The 18,296-nt window shown below is 36.5% G+C and overlaps 1 protein-coding gene across 4 annotated transcripts in view; it reads left to right on the top strand.

Moving 5' to 3' along the window:
- The window catches only part of RNMT (RNA guanine-7 methyltransferase), a 39,655-nt gene that overhangs the window by 2,822 nt on the left and 18,537 nt on the right, over positions 1–18,296 (top strand). For 3 of the 4 annotated variants that reach the window (XM_008979435.5, XM_035270477.3, XM_035270478.3), the window contains exons 2-8: positions 1,659–1,788; positions 2,228–2,685; positions 5,855–5,990; positions 8,419–8,544; positions 13,519–13,631; positions 15,020–15,201; positions 15,969–16,133. In XM_008979435.5, the coding sequence (XP_008977683.1) occupies positions 2,269–2,685; positions 5,855–5,990; positions 8,419–8,544; positions 13,519–13,631; positions 15,020–15,201; positions 15,969–16,133 (1,139 nt within the window). In that variant the 5' untranslated portion in view covers positions 1,659–1,788; positions 2,228–2,268. Of the gene's footprint in view, positions 1–1,638; positions 1,789–2,227; positions 2,686–5,854; positions 5,991–8,418; positions 8,545–13,518; positions 13,632–15,019; positions 15,202–15,968; positions 16,134–18,296 lie in introns of all 4 variants that reach the window. The other variant, XM_017963836.4, reaches the window with a different exon arrangement.

Raw genomic sequence — 18,296 nt, 5'->3', positions numbered from 1 at the left:
TTGGTTTTAAACATTCGTACTCATTTTTGTGGTCATCTGGAATGCTGTGTCATTCATTTCTTCTGATCTAATTGATTATGTTTTTATGATGTCACATCTGTGATACCATAAAAGTAGATGATATAAGTAAAATTCATGCTTAAATCTCAATACTGTTTAGTTAATAATGATAGCTAAAGGTAAATCACATCGCTTTAATTGAATTTAAAGCCAGTTTGTATTAGGAAATCAATGGCAGAGAAGGAGAAATAGGAATTTGATAAGGCGGTAGCTGGTTTTTCTAGATAATGTTTTTTAAGTAGTTATTCTGAAAATTACTTTTCTGATTTGTTTTTGTTGTTCTTCTCTGATTCAGTTCTATTTGGCACCTCTTGGTATTTTGTTACCTCAAATGGTGGGTAGTGAAAGCTCGTAACCCTTGAAACCCTTACCCATTCATAGTGACTTGTTACCCATTCCTTTAAGCAACTTACTTTATTGTTTTTCTTTATTCTGAAGGCTTTTTTTTTTTTTAAGCACAAATACTTCCTTCATGACAAAGCTTTGTTTTTTTTGTTGTTGTTGTTTTTATGTGGGTTCTCACTTTGTTGCCTAGGCTGGAGTGCAGTGGCACAATCACGGCTCACCGAAGCCTGGACTTCCTGGGCTCAGGTGATCCTCCTCCTTCAGCCTCCTGAGTAACTGAGACTAAGGCGTGTTCTACCATGCCCAGCTATTTTTTGTAGAGATGGGGTTTTGCCATGTTGCCCAGACTGGTCTCAAACTCCAGAGCTCAAGCAGTCTGCCCACCTTGGCCCCCCAAAGTGATGGGATTACAAGTGTGAGCCACTGTGCCCAGCAAAAGCTTAACTTTTTTTTTTTTTAAAGACAGAGTCTCACGCTGTCACCCAATCTGTGCTCACTGCAACCTCTGCCTCTCAGATTCAAGTGATTTTCCTGCCTCAGTCTCCTGAGTAGCTGGGATTATAGGTGCCCGCCATCATGTCTGGCTAATTTTTTGTATTTTTAGTAGAGATTGGGTTTCACTGTGTTGGCCAGGCTGGTTTTGAACTCCTGACCTCGTGATCTGCCCACCTCGCCCTGCCAAAGTGTTGGGATTATAGGTGTGAGCCACTTCACCTGGCCAAAAGTTTAACATTTTAATAGTGGTATATACGCTATAAACATCTTGAAAATATAATTTATATTGAGCTTCTCTGTAGTAGAAGGTCAGTAAATTTGTTGAATGACTTAATAAATGAACCACCATGATTCTTGCCCAATAGATAGTTCAGTTATTTCTCTCTTTCCCACTTATGTAGGTCCAAGAACATATTTGAAAGAGACTTAATGGACATCAAACTGCTTGCTGAGTCCTGAAACTTTTCTAAAGCCATTTCTTCTCTCCACTTTCAACCTATTTGGGACACCCATTATGAAATATGGTTTCAGAAGTTCTTGCTGTAGAATCCCAAACTTTTTCTGTTCTTGCTGCTTTTAGTGTCCATAAGCCAAAATAAATATAACAGTTCTATTTATTAAGTTGTTTACCCCCAAAGAATTTAAAAGTATTTATGTTCTAACAACTTTCTGTCTATTAAAAAATTAATACACATAAATTGGGGGAGAAGGTAATGTTTGTGTTTTATTCTTGATTAGTCACAATTCCTTGCTAACAGGATGTGTGAACCTATTGGGTACTGTACGACTTCAAGCCTTGAAATCAGATTAGGCACCACCAACCTCATTTCCTGTTTCTCCTTGAATTTCTGTGATACCAAAGTCTGAGCTTCACAAAGTCACTGAAAGGTATGTAGTACAATCTATGTAAAACCTATGTCATTGGAACTGTGCTGTACTTAAACCTGGTAGTTTCTGTGGTTATCTTCCACATGTTAGGTCCTTTGGTGCCTGTTTGTTATGGTGCCAACCATGCAGTTTGGGAACCAGGGTTATAGGGTAAGGATCAGAACAGAAAGGGAACTAGTGCATGTGTATCTCCACTTCATTTGTCAGCTTTAATGCCAACAGTGACTTTTATGAGTAAGATTGTAGAACTTTGGAGGGATTATAATTAGTACTACCATATTCAGAAATTCATACATATCGATTAACATTTTTTAATATTCTCTCTACAATGAGATTTTTAAAACAAAACTCCTAGTTGGTCAAATTCTAGTTAAAATTGTTTTAAAGTCTTAGCATTAGTGTTTACAAGTAGTATAATTTTTTTTTTTTGCCATTCCAGTTTTGGTTCATGAAGTTACACCATCATTTCAAGTAATCATAATGGCGAATTCTACAAAAGCAGAGGAATATGAAAAGATGTCTCTTGAACAGGCTAAAGCATCAGCAAATTCTGAAACAGAGTCTTCGTTCAGTGTTAATGAAAACACAACAGCTTCTGGGACTGGGCTTTCTGAAAAGACTCCTGTCTGTGGGCAAGTAGACACAGCAAGAAAGAGAAAAGTGTTTGAAGATGATTTTGTAAAGGAAAGTTCTAGTTGTGGGGAAGACACTCCATCCAAGAGGAGAAAACTTGATTCCGAAATTGTCCCAGAGAAGAAAGATTATGGTGATGATGAAGACAATTCAGAGAAAAGAAAAAGAGAAACTGAGGGTATTCCAAAAGATGAATCTTCTACTGGAGATGGCACTCAAAATAAGAGGAAAATAGCACTTGAGGATGTTCCTGAAAAGCAGAAAGTATGTTCAGTGTCGTTTCTTTTACTCATAATAGAATATGTAAGTTTGAAATATGGAACACCTGTGGAATCATACTGGTTTTGACATAATAGCTTAAGATTTTTTTTTTTGAGATGGAGTCTCACTCTGTCACCCAGGCTGGAGTGCAGTGGCATGATCTCGGCTCACTGCAGCTTCTGCCTCCTGGGTTCAAGCAGTTCTCCTATCTCAGGCCTCCCGAGTAGCTGGGACTACAGGTGTTTGCTACCACACCCAAATAATTTTTGTATTTTTTTTTTTTGAGATGGAGTTTTGCTTTTGTTACCCAGGCTGGAGTGCAATGGCGCAATCTCGGCTCACCGCAACCTCCGCCTCCTGGGTTCAGGCAATTCTCCTGCCTCAGCCTCCTGAGTAGCTGGGATTACAGGCACGCGCCACCATGCCCAGCTGATTTTTTGTATTTTTAGTAGAGACAGGGTTTCACCATGTTGACCAGGATGGCCTTGATCTCTTGACCTCGTGATCCAGCTGCCTCGGTCTCCCAAAGTACTGGGATTACAGGCATGAGTTACCGCGCCCGGCCGAATTTTTGTATTTTTAGTAGAGACAGGGTTTCACCATGTTGGCCAGGATGGCTCAATCTCCTGACCTCATGATCTTCTGCCTCAACCTCCCAAAGTGCTGGGATTACAGGCACGAGCCACTGTGCCTGGCCAAGAATGTTCTATTTTTAATAGATATGGTCTTAAGACAGAGTAGGCTTTTAACTCTTATGATTTTTGTTAAGTTGCAACATCACCTGCTAATTAGATAAATTTTTTTTGGTTTTTGTTTGTTTTTATTCTCTAATGAGATCATCGTTATTTTATTTTAGAATCTTACTTAGCTAGAAATTTTTTTTTTTTTTTTTTTTTTTGAGATGGGGTCTTGCACTGTCACCTAGGCTGCAGTGCAGTGGTGCAATCATAGCTTGTGGCAGCCTCAACCTCCTGAGCATAAACAGTCCTCTCCTCCTGTAACTAGAAACCTGAAAGCTAGTTTGCTCTTTGTTGGTATTTTTAAAAAGACTTGAGTATGACATCCAAATGATTTACCTATTTTCCTTTTTTATTAGGTGTTCATCTACAGTTTTTTTGTCAGAAGTTATCAATTAAAGGGATAACTTTTAAAATCATACCTGGCTTAACATCTCTTTAATGTAATTCCTTAAACTGTTTTCAACTTTTTATTAATGTATTTAACATACAGTTTTAGTTAAGTGAATGCAAGTGCCTAATATTTAGCAAGGATATCATAGAGCAAGTTACTTTCTTCTGGAAATAGCACATTAGAAAGGAATTTGAGGCAGAATCTGGAGTTAGAGGAAAAGAGTACTTTAATGAGTGAATAAAATTCTACCATTGACCCTTATGAGGGAAGTCTAATAAGTGAGGCTTTTGTCATTAATGGAGTATGAATTCTTGTAACAGAGAGGAGCTTGTATTTTTTGAGACAGTCTCACTCTGTCACCCAGGCTGGAGTGTAATGGTGTGATCTTGGCTCACTGTAAACTCCATCTCCTGTGTTCAAGCAATTCTCCTGCCTCAGCCTCCCAAGTAGCTGGGACTACAGGTGCCCACTACCACACCTGGCTAATTTTTGTATTTTTAGTAGAAATGGGGTTTCACCGTATTGGCCAGGCTGGTCTTGAACTCCTGACCTTGTGATCCACCCATCTTGGCCTCCCAAAGTGCTGGGGATTGCAGGTGTGAGCCACTGCGCCTGGCCAGGAGCTTGTATTTTAAACATAGTTTTCAAACTTTTACTAGCCCCAGAACCCCTTTTTCTAGTGAAAATCTTAACACTTAAACCTGTTATATAAAATGGAGGAAGGATTTGCTGAAAGGCCTTTCAGTGTATCAGTGAGATTTAGCACTTCAGCTGAAAAGGGAAGGAGGAAGATCTGAAGCCCTTTACCTATCATGTCAATTTTACAGGATTCCTAGGGCCTCAGGAAGCACAAAATTGAAAACTGTTGGGTTATATGTAACATAAATAATGGCATTATCATAATAGAAATCACTAACAACTGAAACACTGAATTCTAATCTCTCTCTCTCTTTTTTTTTTTTTTTTTTTTTTTCATTTTTTTGAGACAGAGTCTCACTCTGTCTGCTGGAGTGCAATGGCCTAATCTCGGCTCACCATGACCTCCACCTCCAGGGTTTAAGTGATTCTCCTACCTCAGCCTCCCAAGTAGCTGAAATTACAGGTGTGCATCACCATGCCCAGCTCATTTTTATATTTTTAGTAGAGATGGAGTTTCACCTTGTTGGCCAGGCTGGTCTTGAACTCCTAACCTCAGTGATCCTCCTGCCTGGACCTCCCAAAGTGCTAAGATTACAAGTGTGAGCCACTGTGCCCAGCCCTAATCTCTTTACATACATTATTTAATTGTCACAACAGATTTATAATAATATAATTATAGCTTATTCCTATTTTATTCCCTTGTAGAAATACTGAACCCTGACTATCATTTATTGAACTGAATAAATTAGAACTCTGGAAGAGTACTGGGTTTATTAAAACATTGACACCAAAATTATACAGATGAAAGATCAAAATGAAAATTTTAAACCTAGAGATGTTTTTCAAAATAGGGGAATATGGTTTGGGTGTGTCTCCACTCATATCTCATCTTGAATTGTAGCTCTCATAATTCCCACATGTGTGGGAGGGCCCTGGTGTGAGATAATTGAATCAAGTGTGCTCTTCCCCATACTGTTCTCCTGTTACTGAATAAGTCTCATGAGATCTGATGGTTTTATAAGGGGTTTCCCCTTTCACATGGCTCTCATTTTCTCTTGCCTGCCACCATGTAAGACCTGCCTTTCACCTTCCACCTTCCACCATGATTCTGAGGCCTCCCCAGCTACATGGAACTGTGAGTCCGTTAAGCCTCTTTTTCTTTATAAATTACCCAGTCTTGGGTATGTCTTCACCAGCAGCATTAAAATGGACTGATATATAGGGGCACAGAAAACAAATCTTATGTCTAATGATAATGAGTGAGACTTCTGTGGTTAATTGCCATTACTTAGTGAAGTTTACTAATTCTAGTAGTAGTTTATCCATTCACAGGTCAGATGTTCTGAGGCTTATTTTTACCATGTTCTGATCTTTGATTTTTTCTATTTTCTTTTATTTTCAGAATCTAGAAGAAGGACACAGCTCAGCCGTGGCTGCCCATTACAATGAACTTCAGGAAATTGGTTTGGAAAAGCGTAGTCAAAGTCGTATTTTTTACCTAAGAAACTTTAATAATTGGATGAAAAGTGTTCTCATTGGTATGATTGTTTTTTGCTGTTTAGCTTGCAATTTTTCATTTTAGCTTATGTTTCCTTTTTTTCTCCCCCCTGGTTTAACCAACACCAAGCTACTGAGTTTTTAATTACTGTTCATTTAATTATCAAACCTTGATAGACTCACTCTATCAAGCTAGAGCCAAGACAAGGTCTTGAAGATAAATTCTTTTAATATTTATTTTTGGTTGATTGTGTAAGATTTTACTGAGTGTTTAATTGATTATGTTAATCAGGCTTTCAGAAGGCAATATGCTTTTTTAAGGCACCTTAATTAAGATTACCTAGTACTATTAAGTAATGATTTTATTTCACTGTGATAGTTTTGGAGCAGCTGCATATTGTTGGTTAAACATTCAGGTTTCATTAAGTCAAGAAATAGGCAGTATCTTGATTTTTTTACCTCTAGGCCTTCAGTTAGTTGATAAAGATCATGTGTATTACCCTGAGGATAGACAGACATTCAATTTTATTGAGCCAACATTTTATCTATGGAAACTCACCTCTGAAATTAAAATGAAAGTGAGCAGAAAAAAACATGATTCAGAATACAGTTCTTTTCAGTACCATAAGATAGGGTAAAAAAAGGAATATAATTATTGCTCTCTATATGAACTTTAAAAAGTCACTGTGTTTTAAAATTTTTCATAATAAAGATTTTTTTTTTCAAGCCAGTCAGAGAAGAAATGAGGATGCCTTCTTAATTATGCTGGGAAGAATCAAGTGGTTTTTCCTACTAGTTTTGATGATAATTTACTAATTTTCAAAGAGAAATTACCCATTCTGAGAAGTACTGGGAATAGGACTAACTAGGCTTATTTTGAACACATTCATTTGTTTTTAACATTCATATGTTAATATATGGTTTATTTGACTTTGCCGTGTGTCAGCTTAGGCTAAATGAGTGTTTGGGTTTTTTTTAGGATTAATGTAATGGCATTTTCAGCCTTTACTCACAAGGTTCTCGCTTGACCCCCATCCTAATTTCTTTTCAGCCTTTCTCTTCCTTCATTATCTTCAGTGATGCAGATAACTTATTGGATTTGATTATGAATTATTATTCATGTTTTCTATTGAATAACTTTTTTGAGTTCATATTTTCCATGTTGTTACGTGTATTATTTTTATAATCAGAAAAGAGGTATTTTTTTTAAAGGACTGGAGTCAGACTTGGCAAAATTTTCTCTCAGAATATACAGGGTATTCATTCTTCAGCTGTTCTAGCAGCTCTCTTGATGTATGCTTTGCTGTCTGCACCTGTCTTTAATGTCCTAATGCAGTCAGTGTGACCTGTGCCATGTGTTGTCTCTGGCATTTTCCTTTCTCAAGACTCATTCTTTGTCATTCATTGTCTTTCTTCTTGGTGCTTGTAGCTTGGTAACTAGACAGTTGTCTACAGTTCTTGAATGTGATCAAGGCTCTTCTGAAAGAGTTTCTTGATGATTTCCTTTCTCATTAGTCTTACTGTATAGAAACAGATTTTATAATTGCTGTTTTTTAATCTTTCAGTATTTTTATGCTATTAAGATTCATGGCAGAAAGTTAAATATTATGGAACACTTGTGCTTCTGTTGACATTGAGGTCCTGCAAACAGCGAAAGTACTTGTACAGGATATTTTAACCATCAAAATAGTATACACCTGAGCTAGAAAGTGTTAAGCTCAGTGATAAAGACAAGGAAAATTGATCTAGGATTCAATATTATATCAAATTTTAGAATTGTTGAATACTTAACTTGCCTGAGAATAATAAACCTTTAATTGCTGTTTGAACAATTTGTCTATTGATATTTGTGGGCTTACTGCTTTTATCTGTTGCTGTTAATATCATTTAGTAGACTGGGGTCTACCAAATTCTGATATTGCTAAAACTAAAAGACATAGTGCTTTTTTTTTTTTTTAAACTAGTTCTTACATTTCTCTTGGTAGTAAGCCTGACATCTTTGATAATAATCAAGCTCTTTTATCATTCCATAACAACATTTATTTACTTATTTGTATACTAAGGTAAACACCTAGCTATGGAAAGAGACAGCTACCAAAATATTATGAATAGTTTTTCTCATTGTTACTTAGCTTCTTCTCTCATTTTGATCTAGTATTGTGTTGTGTTGTACTAATTCGAATTCTAAATATCTGCTATTTAAAATTTATTTTTGAAAGTAACATTCAAAATCCAGCCTTAATTTTCCAAAACATCAGAAACATACTTTTTAATGATAGAAGATCAGATTAATCAACCCTTAGTCATATTTTTAGATACTTATCAAAAGTTACAAATCAACTACATAAATGGGTGTGTGATAATTTATGTTAATGTTGGACAAAGATAGTAGGTTAGTAGAGGTAACAGTTTATATTTGAGTAAAATTGAAGAAGAGGTAGTTTATTGTTACTGATTTCTCTCTTTTAGGAGAATTTTTGGAAAAGATACGACAGAAGAAAAAACATGATATCACTGTTTTGGACCTGGGATGTGGTAAAGGTGGAGATTTGCTCAAATGGAAAAAAGGAAGAATTAACAAGCTGGTTTGCACTGGTAAGATAAATAATAGTATGGGATAGTATAATTTGTAGTCAGGCAAGTGGAGAATAATGAGGATCATATCTAATTGCAAGATATCTGGGACTATGCATGAGATAGGGTTTTCAAAATAATTAGGGCCAAACGCTATGGATTACGCCTGTCATCCAATACTTTAGAAGGCCGAGGTGGATGGGTCACTTGAAGTCAGGAGTTTGAGACCAGCCTGGCCAATATTGTGAAACGCTGTCTCTACTAAAAATACAAAAAATAGCTGGGCGTGGTGGTACAGAGCTGTAATCCCAGCTCCTCAGGAGGCTAAGGCATGAGAATCACTTGAACCCGGGAGGCAGAGGTTGTAGTAAGCTGAAATTGAGTCATTGCATTCCAGCCTGGGTGACAGAGCAAGACTCCATCTCAAAAAAAAAAAAAAAAAAATTTAGTTGCAAGACTTTCCTCGTCATTTTATGATTTGATTAATAAGCTTGGGATAACTTTTCCTTCCCAAAAGGAATGAAGCTATCTAAGGTGATTGGAGTCATGTCTAAAGGGCAGAAAAGGTTTCCATTGGCTAAAATAGAACAATTTGAACATTAAAAAAAAAAATAGCAGTTGGACACATCGAATCAAGAAAAAACATTGTTCACCCTTGGAGGTTGCTAAGAAACTTACTATTCTGAAACTTATAAATTAAGGGGAGGGAATCAAACATTTGTAATCAGATGGTTGAAAAAGGCAATTCCTTTTTTTTTTTTTTTTTTTTTTAATCAAATAAATAGAGGAGAAATGATAGAATTAGAAAATCATTTTTTCAGTCTCGATGAAATGATAGCTCTAAGCAATAATTTATTTCTACTGCTGAAGCCATTAGGGGGAAAGTTGATAGGAATGTAATGAATGAATGAATCAATTACCTTAGCCCAGTGATCAGTCTTAACACTGAAGTGGGACAAGCAGACATCAGCGTCTTTCTGATGTGGTGAGTTAAAAGAGATATATAGCCCTACTACTGAAGTACTGCCTAAATTAGCAGCTCTCAAATTTTTTGGTTTATAAGCCCTGTACACTTAAAAATTACTGAGGATCCCAGAAAGCTTTTTTGTATGTAATTATGGTAAGTAGCTACTGATATTTTCTATATTAGAAATTAAAGCTGAGAATTTTGAAAATATTTTTTAGTTCATTCAAATAAAATTTAGTAAGAAGGCTGGCTTTTACATTTTTGAAAATCCCTTTAGAGTCTGGAATTTCAGGAGTCAACTGGATTCTCACACCTGTATCTTCATCCATTATGTTGTGATTTTATTTTGATTGATAAGTAGCTGTAAAATAAAGGAGTATTTAAATAGCCTTTTTTGATAATTGTAGATATTCCTATTTGTTACTACGTCAAAACTCAATAAATAGTAGTTTCTTAAATAGTAGTTACTATATGGAATCTGAAACCTTACTCATGAACTTTTTATACTGTATAACATTAAAATCCATTGATCTGTCTTGTACTTCCTGCATGATTTTGCAGTATTTGGAAAATATTGTTCACTAAGGTTATGCAGATCTTGTAATTGTTGAGAATCAAAAAATCACTGCCAATCAGAAAACTGTTGGGAAGAAGTTCGTCACACAGTGATCAGTACAAGTTTTTCAGGATTGTAGTTCTTGAAAGTCAGTTTTACTTTTGGCAACAAATACACTGTGCATTGTTTTCCTTTAAATCAGCAGTCCCCAACCTTTTTGGCACCGGGGGCTGGTTTCATGGAAGACAGTTTTTCCGCAAAAGCAGGGGATGGAATTCACTTCAGATTATCAGGTGTTAGATTCTCATAAGGAGTGTGCTACTTAGCTTGCCTGCCACTCACCTGTTGTGCATCCTGGTTCCTCACAGGCCATGGATCGGTAGTGGTTTGTGGCTCGAGGGTTGGGGAACTTTGCTTTAAGTGACAGGCTCACTTTGTTCATTTTCAAGAAAATGTGTGTCAGATAATCAAGTCTGCATAACCATAGTTTGTTAGTCATTCAAGTCAAAATGATTTTCTGAGAAAAAATATGGCCAGTACAGCTCAAAACTCAGAACAGGTATATTAGTACTATTCTTGAAGATGACTGTCAAACTTTGTTAGGTTGCAGAAATGTTTTGTTACTTCCAATTTCATCACACAACATTTTTTTAAAGTGTGTATTCAAGAGCCCAGGTTTAATAAAATTAATTTTCACTGCTTTATCAAGGGCATTCTTAAGTAAAACTGGCTTTTCCCCCCTACCTATTGTATAGTGGTGAAGAATACATCAAGTACTGCCAGTACTATTTAGTGCTGCTACTTTGTATTTGTGATAAGATCCCAGTGTTTTACCTAACGTTGCCTTTGCATCATCAGTATGAACCTTAAAACAGGGAAAAGGGCAGTCTGAGCACAGTGGCTCATGCCTATAATCCCAGCACTTTGAGAGGCCAAGGAGGATGGATCACTTGAGGCCAGGAGTTTGAGACCAGCATAGCCAACATGGTGAAATCCTGTCCTTTACCAAAAATACAAAAAGTTAGCTGGGCATGGTGGCACACACCTGTAATCCCAGCTACTCGGGAGGCTAAGGTATGAAAATCACTTGAACCCCAGAGGCAAAGGTTGCAGTGAGCCACAATCACACCGTTGTACTCCAGCCTGGACAATAGAGCAAGACTCTGTCTCAAAAACGGTGGGGGAGTGGGGGGGTGGAGGGGAGAAAAGGGCAAATAACATTTATTTATTTTATTTTTTATTTTTTTTATTTTCTTTTATTTTTTATTGGATTTTAGGTTTTGGGGTACATGAGCAGAGCATGCAAGACAGTTGCGTAGGTACACACATGGCAGTGTGCTTTGCTTTCCTTTTCCCCTTCACCCACGTTTGGCATTTCTCCCCAGGCTATCCCTCCCCAACTCCCCCTCCCACTGGCCCTCCCCTTTTCTCCCCAATAGACCCCGGTGTTTAGTACTCCCCTTTCTGTGTCCATGTGTTCTCATTTTTCATCACCCGCCTATGAGTGAGAATATGCGGTGTTTCAGTTTCTGTTCTTGTGTCAGTTTGCTGAGGATGATGTTCTCCAGATTCATCCATGTCCCTACAAACGACACAAACTCATCATTTCTGATTGCTGCATAATATTCCATGGTGTATATGTGCCACATTTTTCCAATCCAGTCTATTATCAGTGGGCATTTGGGTTGATTCCAGGTCTTTGCTATTGTAAACAGTGCTGCAATAAACATTCGTGTACATGTGTCCTTATAGTAGAACGATTTAAAGTCTTTTGGATATATACCCAGTAATGGGATTGCTGGGTCAAATGGAATTTCTATTTCTAAGGCCTTGAGGAATCGCCACACCGTCTTCCACAATGGTTGGACTAATTTACACTCCCACCAACAGTGTAAAAGTGTTCCTTTTTCTCCACATCCTCTCCAGCATCTGTTGTCTCCAGATTTTTTAATGATCGCCATTCTAACTGGCATGAGATGGTATCTCAGTGTGGTTTTGATTTGCATCTCTCTGATGACCAGTGACGATGAGCATTTTTTCATATGATTGTTGGCCTCATATATGTCTTCTTTCGTAAAGTATCTGTTCATATCCTTTGCCCACTATTGAATGGGCTTGTTTGTTTTTTTCCTATAAATCTGTTTGAGTTCTTTGTAAATTCTGGATATCAGCCCTTTGTCAGATGGGTAAACTGCAAACATTTTTTCCCGTTCTGTTTGTTGCCGATCCACTCTAGTGACTGTTTCTTTTGCCGTGCAGAAGCTGTGGAGTTTCATTAGGTCCCATTTGTCTATTTTGGCTTTTGTTGCCAATGCTTTTGGTGTTTTGTTCATGAAGTCCTTGCCTACTCCTATGTCCTGGATAGTTTTGCCTAGTTTCCTTCTAGGGTTTTTATCGTGCCAGGTCTTATGTTTAAGTCTTTAATCCATCTGGAGTTAATTTTAGTGTAAGGTGTCAGGAAGGGGTCCAGTTTCTGCTTTCTGCACATGGCTAGCCAGTTTTCCCAACACCATTTGTTAAACAGGGAATCCTTTCCCCATTGCTTGTTTTTGTCAGGTTTATCAAAGATTGTATAGTTGTAGATATGTTGTGTTGCCTCCGGTGCCTCTGTTTTGTTCCATTGGTCTATATCTCTGTTTTGGTACCAGTACCGTGCTGTTTTGATTACTGTAGTCTTGTAGTATAGTTTGAAATCCGGTAGTGTGATGCCCCCCGCTGTATTCTTTTTGCTTAGAATTGACTTGGCTATGCGGGCTCTCTTTTGGTTCCATATGAAGTTCATGGTGGTTTTTTCCAGTTCTGTGAAGAAAGTCAATGGTAGCTTGATGGGGATAGCGTTGATTCTGTAAATTACTTTGGGCAGTATAGCCATTTTCACGATATTAATTCTTCCTAACCATGAACATGGAATGTTTCTCCATCTGTTTGTGTCCTCTCTGATTTCGTTGAGCAGTGGTTTGTAGTTCTCCTTGAAGAGGTCCCTTACGTTCCTTGTGAATTGTATTCCAAGGTATTTTATTCTTTTTGTAGCAATTGTGAATGGCAGTTCGTTCTTGATTTGGCTTTCTTTAAGTCTGTTATTGGTGTAGACGAATGCTTGTGATTTTTGCACATTAATTTTATATACTTTTTTTATTAAAATATACACTTTGTATTTCCAAAATTGGGCTTATTAGTAATGTTAGGTTTTAGAATTCAGATTGGAATATAACTTTCTGCTTTTTAGTTTGAATAAGTGTTTAAAAATCATGTTAGAATTTTTCTAGCAGGAGTACCTATTGAGAAGCTTTTAGTTCCTTTTGAAAACTGATAGGGTATTTGCATCAGAACAAAGCCCTTTTATTTTAAAGGAAATAAAACCTTTTTACTGTTACTAAGGCTGACTTCCATGCTAGAGTTTATCAGTTGAGATCAAGGTCTAGATTTCTGGCATTCTGTCTTGATACTTACTAATATCCTTTCATCCTTTCAGATATTGCTGATGTTTCTATCAAACAGTGTCAGCAGCGGTATGAGGACATGAAAAATCGTCGTGATAGTGAATATATTTTCAGTGCAGAATTTATAACTGCTGACTGCTCAAAGGTACAGTTTCTTTGGTTGATTTAGTTTTTACATTTTTAGTTTGGATAAATAATTTGTTTTAAAAATCAACTCATTTTTTACTTTGTAACAAAAATTTTTATTCTGTTTTTTTGAGACAGGGTCTCGCTCTGTCACCCAGGCTGGAATGCAATGGCATGATCTCAGCTCACTGCAACCTTTGCCTCCCAGGCTCAAGCAATTATTCTGCCTCCCAGCCTCCTGAGTAGCTGGGACTACAGGCACATATCACCACACCCAGCTAATTTTTGTGTTCTTTTTGTAGAGACAGGGTTTTGCCATGTTGTACAGGCTGTCCTCAAACTCCTGAGCTCTAGTGATCTGCCCGCTTCCCATAGTTCTGGGATTATAGGCATGAGTCATGGTTCCCAGCCACCCATTTTTTAAAATGTGTTTTGAAACTTTAAAAATCTTGGGACATGCATTTTTACTTTTGACTGGAAATTCTGTTGTGATGAATTCCCTTAAATAATTCATTGAACACTTGTAATTTTTTGCTTTTAATAATTTGAATTGAAATTAGTTGCTTTTCTGTTTGTTTGGACAGCATTTATTTTCCAGTATTTTGAAATATAACTGAACTTATACTTTGTTTTGTTCACCTTATTAGTTCCCTAACATATCAGAGCCTGTTTATTTTTTTCTACCTTCCACCTGTTTCTGAATTTCTTGTAAAGATCTACAGAGGCACTTCAGGGGTGAAAGTCTCACCGTGAACTTTTTGTTCTTCATTGACTTACTGGCTCATTGAACTGTTAAAGATACCTTTAATCATACACATTTTGTTTGAAATTTGAAAGTGAAAGAAATAAATGGGAGTATACTGCCAGAAAGTTGTAATATCTTTAAAACATTTTTGCGTTTTTTAAAAAACACCAAAGGTCAGGTGTTGTTTTTTAATCCAAGTTATTGTTGAATGTCATTTTATTTTAGCTATCAAGTGATGAAAGGATCAACTTGAACTGTTATAATTTGATATATTTTTTAAACATGATTTCAGAATTCCTCGGTTTTTAAATACTGGGAAAAAATAGCCCTGGGAGCTATTTTATTGGTACTACTCCCAATAGCTTTGAATTGATGTAAGTGCTTTTAAATACATTGTGATTTATGAAATATTCAGTATTAAGTAGAATAATTGAGAATCAAATTATTCTATTAAACTAGAATACATGCATGATTTTCATGTGTTCTTTATTGTACACAATAAAGGATAATCTAAATAAGTCTAATCACAATAAAGGGAAAAGATAGGTTGAAGATTGTGAGGAAAAGGAAAAACCTAACATTCTAGAAATTAATTTACTAAAAAAGTGTTTAGTCTGTGTTGTAGTTACCTGAAAATCTTAACTCATTTTATTTGGTTTCAGGAACTTCTGATTGACAAATTTCGTGACCCACAAATGTGTTTTGACATCTGCAGTTGTCAGTTTGTCTGTCATTACTCATTTGAGTCCTATGAGCAGGCCGACATGATGCTGAGAAATGCATGTGAGCGACTTAGCCCTGGGGGCTATTTTATTGGTACTACTCCCAATAGCTTTGAATTGATGTAAGTGTTTTTAAATATATTGTGGTTTATGAAATATTCAGGATTAAGTAGCAAATATTTATCAGAGAGAGATTTTATAAAAATATGCTATTTTAAATAAATGTTGAACACTTTCATAAGATATTTGAGTAGACATTCAGAATTTAAGTTCAAAAGACAAATTTACAGATGAACTTTTAAAAGATCATCTTTATGTGTAAGCTAGAGACTTAAGTTACAGTGATAGACAAACTGCAGGTCAGACACATAGGCATAGAGACTTAACAGCTGTCATGAGACAGAATGATACCTACTTCCAGCTTAATTTTATTGGTGTGACTGTTAGTGATCTTTTAGTATATTGCTTCTTAAAATTAGCTTAGATCAAGAGAGTACAGTGGCTCACACCTATAATCACAACATTTTGGGAGGCCAAGGCAGGAGGATTGCTTGAGGCCGGGAGTTTGAGACCAGCCTGGACAACATAGTGAGACCTTGTCTCTACAAAAAAATTTCCCAATTAGCCAGGGATGGTGGCATGCCCCTGTAGTCCTTACTGGAGAGGCTGAGCCTAGGAGTTGGGGGCTGTAGTGAGTTATCACACCAACACACTCCAGCCTGAGAGAGTAAGATCCTGTCACTTTAAAAAAAAAAAAAAATGTAGCCCAGATCTAACTAAAAAGCTAATCAAATGTGCATCATGTCGTTTTTCACATGCATAGTCTGATCAAAAGAAGTCTAATCACAATTTTAATCTTTTTATTTTGTTTGGGGGATAACCTTGATAGAAGACGCCTTGAAGCTTCAGAAACAGAATCATTTGGAAATGAAATATATACTGTGAAATTTCAGAAGAAAGGAGATTATCCTTTATTTGGCTGCAAATATGACTTCAACTTGGAAGGTGTTGTGGATGTCCCTGAATTCTTGGTCTATTTTCCATTACTAAATGAGTAAGAAGTCATTAATCTGTTCACTCTTTTCTTTTTGTCTTAAGGGAAAGAAAAAGGGGGAAAAGCAGTATTTCTTTTACTTTTATTTTAAATGGGGGCCTAAGAAAAAGTACAATCTTATTTTTTCTTTTGTTTTTTATTTGTTTTTTAAAAAAAGACTAGCCTCACATCTAGGGAATTGGTGCCATAGGTCTTATATAGCCTAACTTAATTAGTTTTCCTTCATTCCTGGACTTTTTTGATCTTATGGGTGAAAAAGGGGGCCAGTTGCCTTCAGCTTGTGGCGCAAAATGCCTGACACTGCAAATAGCAAAAGTTTTTTTTTAGTGACTGCTGGAAACTTTGATGATAAACAATGAGTCTTCATAAATCAAAGATCTTCTTGTTGACAGAGACGAGTATTAAAAGTTGTTTGCATTTTACTATAGCTTTGAAATTGCCTGTGTCTCACAGGCAATGTTGATGATAAAATCCTGATTCAGGAATGTATTCTCCCATGTGTCTGAATTCCTAGAAGTCCTGACAAACTGTAGACACAGGAAAATCTGGTGATAACTGGGCCTTATCAGGTAAGGCTTTAAGGCCTTGTGACTACAACTTGGTTTCCAGAGTTTCCCTGATGGGGAGACTAAAAAAGTCAGCTTAAGTGTAGGCCATGTCATGATTGATTGAACTTGATTTTCTACTTTTTAAAACAAAAATCTTTGTTTTAAATATTAACTGAGTAAAAGAAGAAGGTTATTGTCTGCTTATTTTTGCTTGGTGATTATTTGATTTGTAACTCAGTCTGTAAAGTTAGGGCTACATTATTTTCAGGAGTTTTATAATAGCTTATTTAATAATATAAGAAAGCCAAGTAGTATTGTGACTGAACATGAGGAAAGTACTGTGCATAATTTTGTAAGTATAAACCATTTACAAAATTTAAAAATACTGATTTCATTTTAGTTTTTAATTTTTAAAACTAATAAACTTCGGGGAAATGTTATTGCTCTTCAACTTTATTTTAAAAAGAACTTAATTGTGGAATGTTGTTGAGTATGTTTAATATGTTAGCTTGAGATTTTAGTTAACTGACTTGGTGATTTTAGTATAATTCAAAGGAATAAAACAAAAGATTTGTTTTAAGTGCTAAGCAAGAACTAGCAGTCTTCTTTTTTTGTTTTAACTGAAATTGCCTAATGATGGTAAACCTAAGTCATCACTTTAATATCTGATTTTTTGAAAGATTATTGAAACAGTATTGGAGGAAATAGAATATGAAAATGTGCAGGGGTTTTTGAGATGCCTTTTTGCCATTTCATTAAGAAACTGAACAGAAATAAGTTTTTTATGTGGCAAAACCTATTCAAACTGGGTCTCAATTCTTTGAGTCATGTTATTTTTTTAGATTTAAAACTTGGTTTCATTTCTAAGGGCTTATTTTAGAGATTTACAAAAGAAAATGCACTGCCTGGAATAAAAAAATTACTTTTCTCATGTTGCCTTTCCAAGTAGGGTTAATTGAAGTAACAGAATCCTGCCTTATTTATATCTCTTATATAGAAACCTCAACAGCCCCTCAGCATTTGCCCTTACCCTATCTCCTCAAATGCCACCCTGTATACAAGCCCTCCCACCTAACTTTCAGGATTTCCTCCCTCCCTTCCACTCTTGTTTTATGTGCTGCCTGGAGTCATCGCCAGATACCCTCTTGTTGTCTACAGATACGTAATTATAAACTTGGCAAATGCAGTGAGGAAAAAAAAATACCTGAGAGTCTAACAGAGAGACCTAATATAATTGAAGATTTAAGGAAGACACTTGTAAAGTGATGTTTGAGTCAGGATCTAAAGGATAGAATAGTAGGTGGGCAGCTGAAGACTGGAGGGAAGAATGCTCCTGACAAGAGGACAGTGTGTGTGAGAGCCTTGCAGTGGGAACTCCAGGCTAGTCCAGGATGCTGAAAGAAGGCCCATCATGACCGATCATGGGGGATGTCCCAAAATGAGACAGCATTCCTTTACAGATGAATATCTTAGAGACCATCTTCTGGGTCCTGAGTGCATTGGAGCCCAGTGGAGAGTGTTAAGGAAGGTAGTGACATGACTCAGGTCCATATTTCTGAAAGCTTAATCTGGCTGCGACTGGAATATTCATTGAGGGAGAGTTAAGAATGGAAGC

The sequence above is a fragment of the Callithrix jacchus genome, chromosome 13 (assembly GCF_049354715.1).
Source record: "Callithrix jacchus isolate 240 chromosome 13, calJac240_pri, whole genome shotgun sequence".
NCBI classification, from domain to species: Eukaryota; Metazoa; Chordata; class Mammalia; order Primates; family Cebidae; genus Callithrix; species Callithrix jacchus.
Note: the sequence above shows the minus strand (reverse complement) of the source record. Positions and strands in the feature narration are given on the sequence as shown.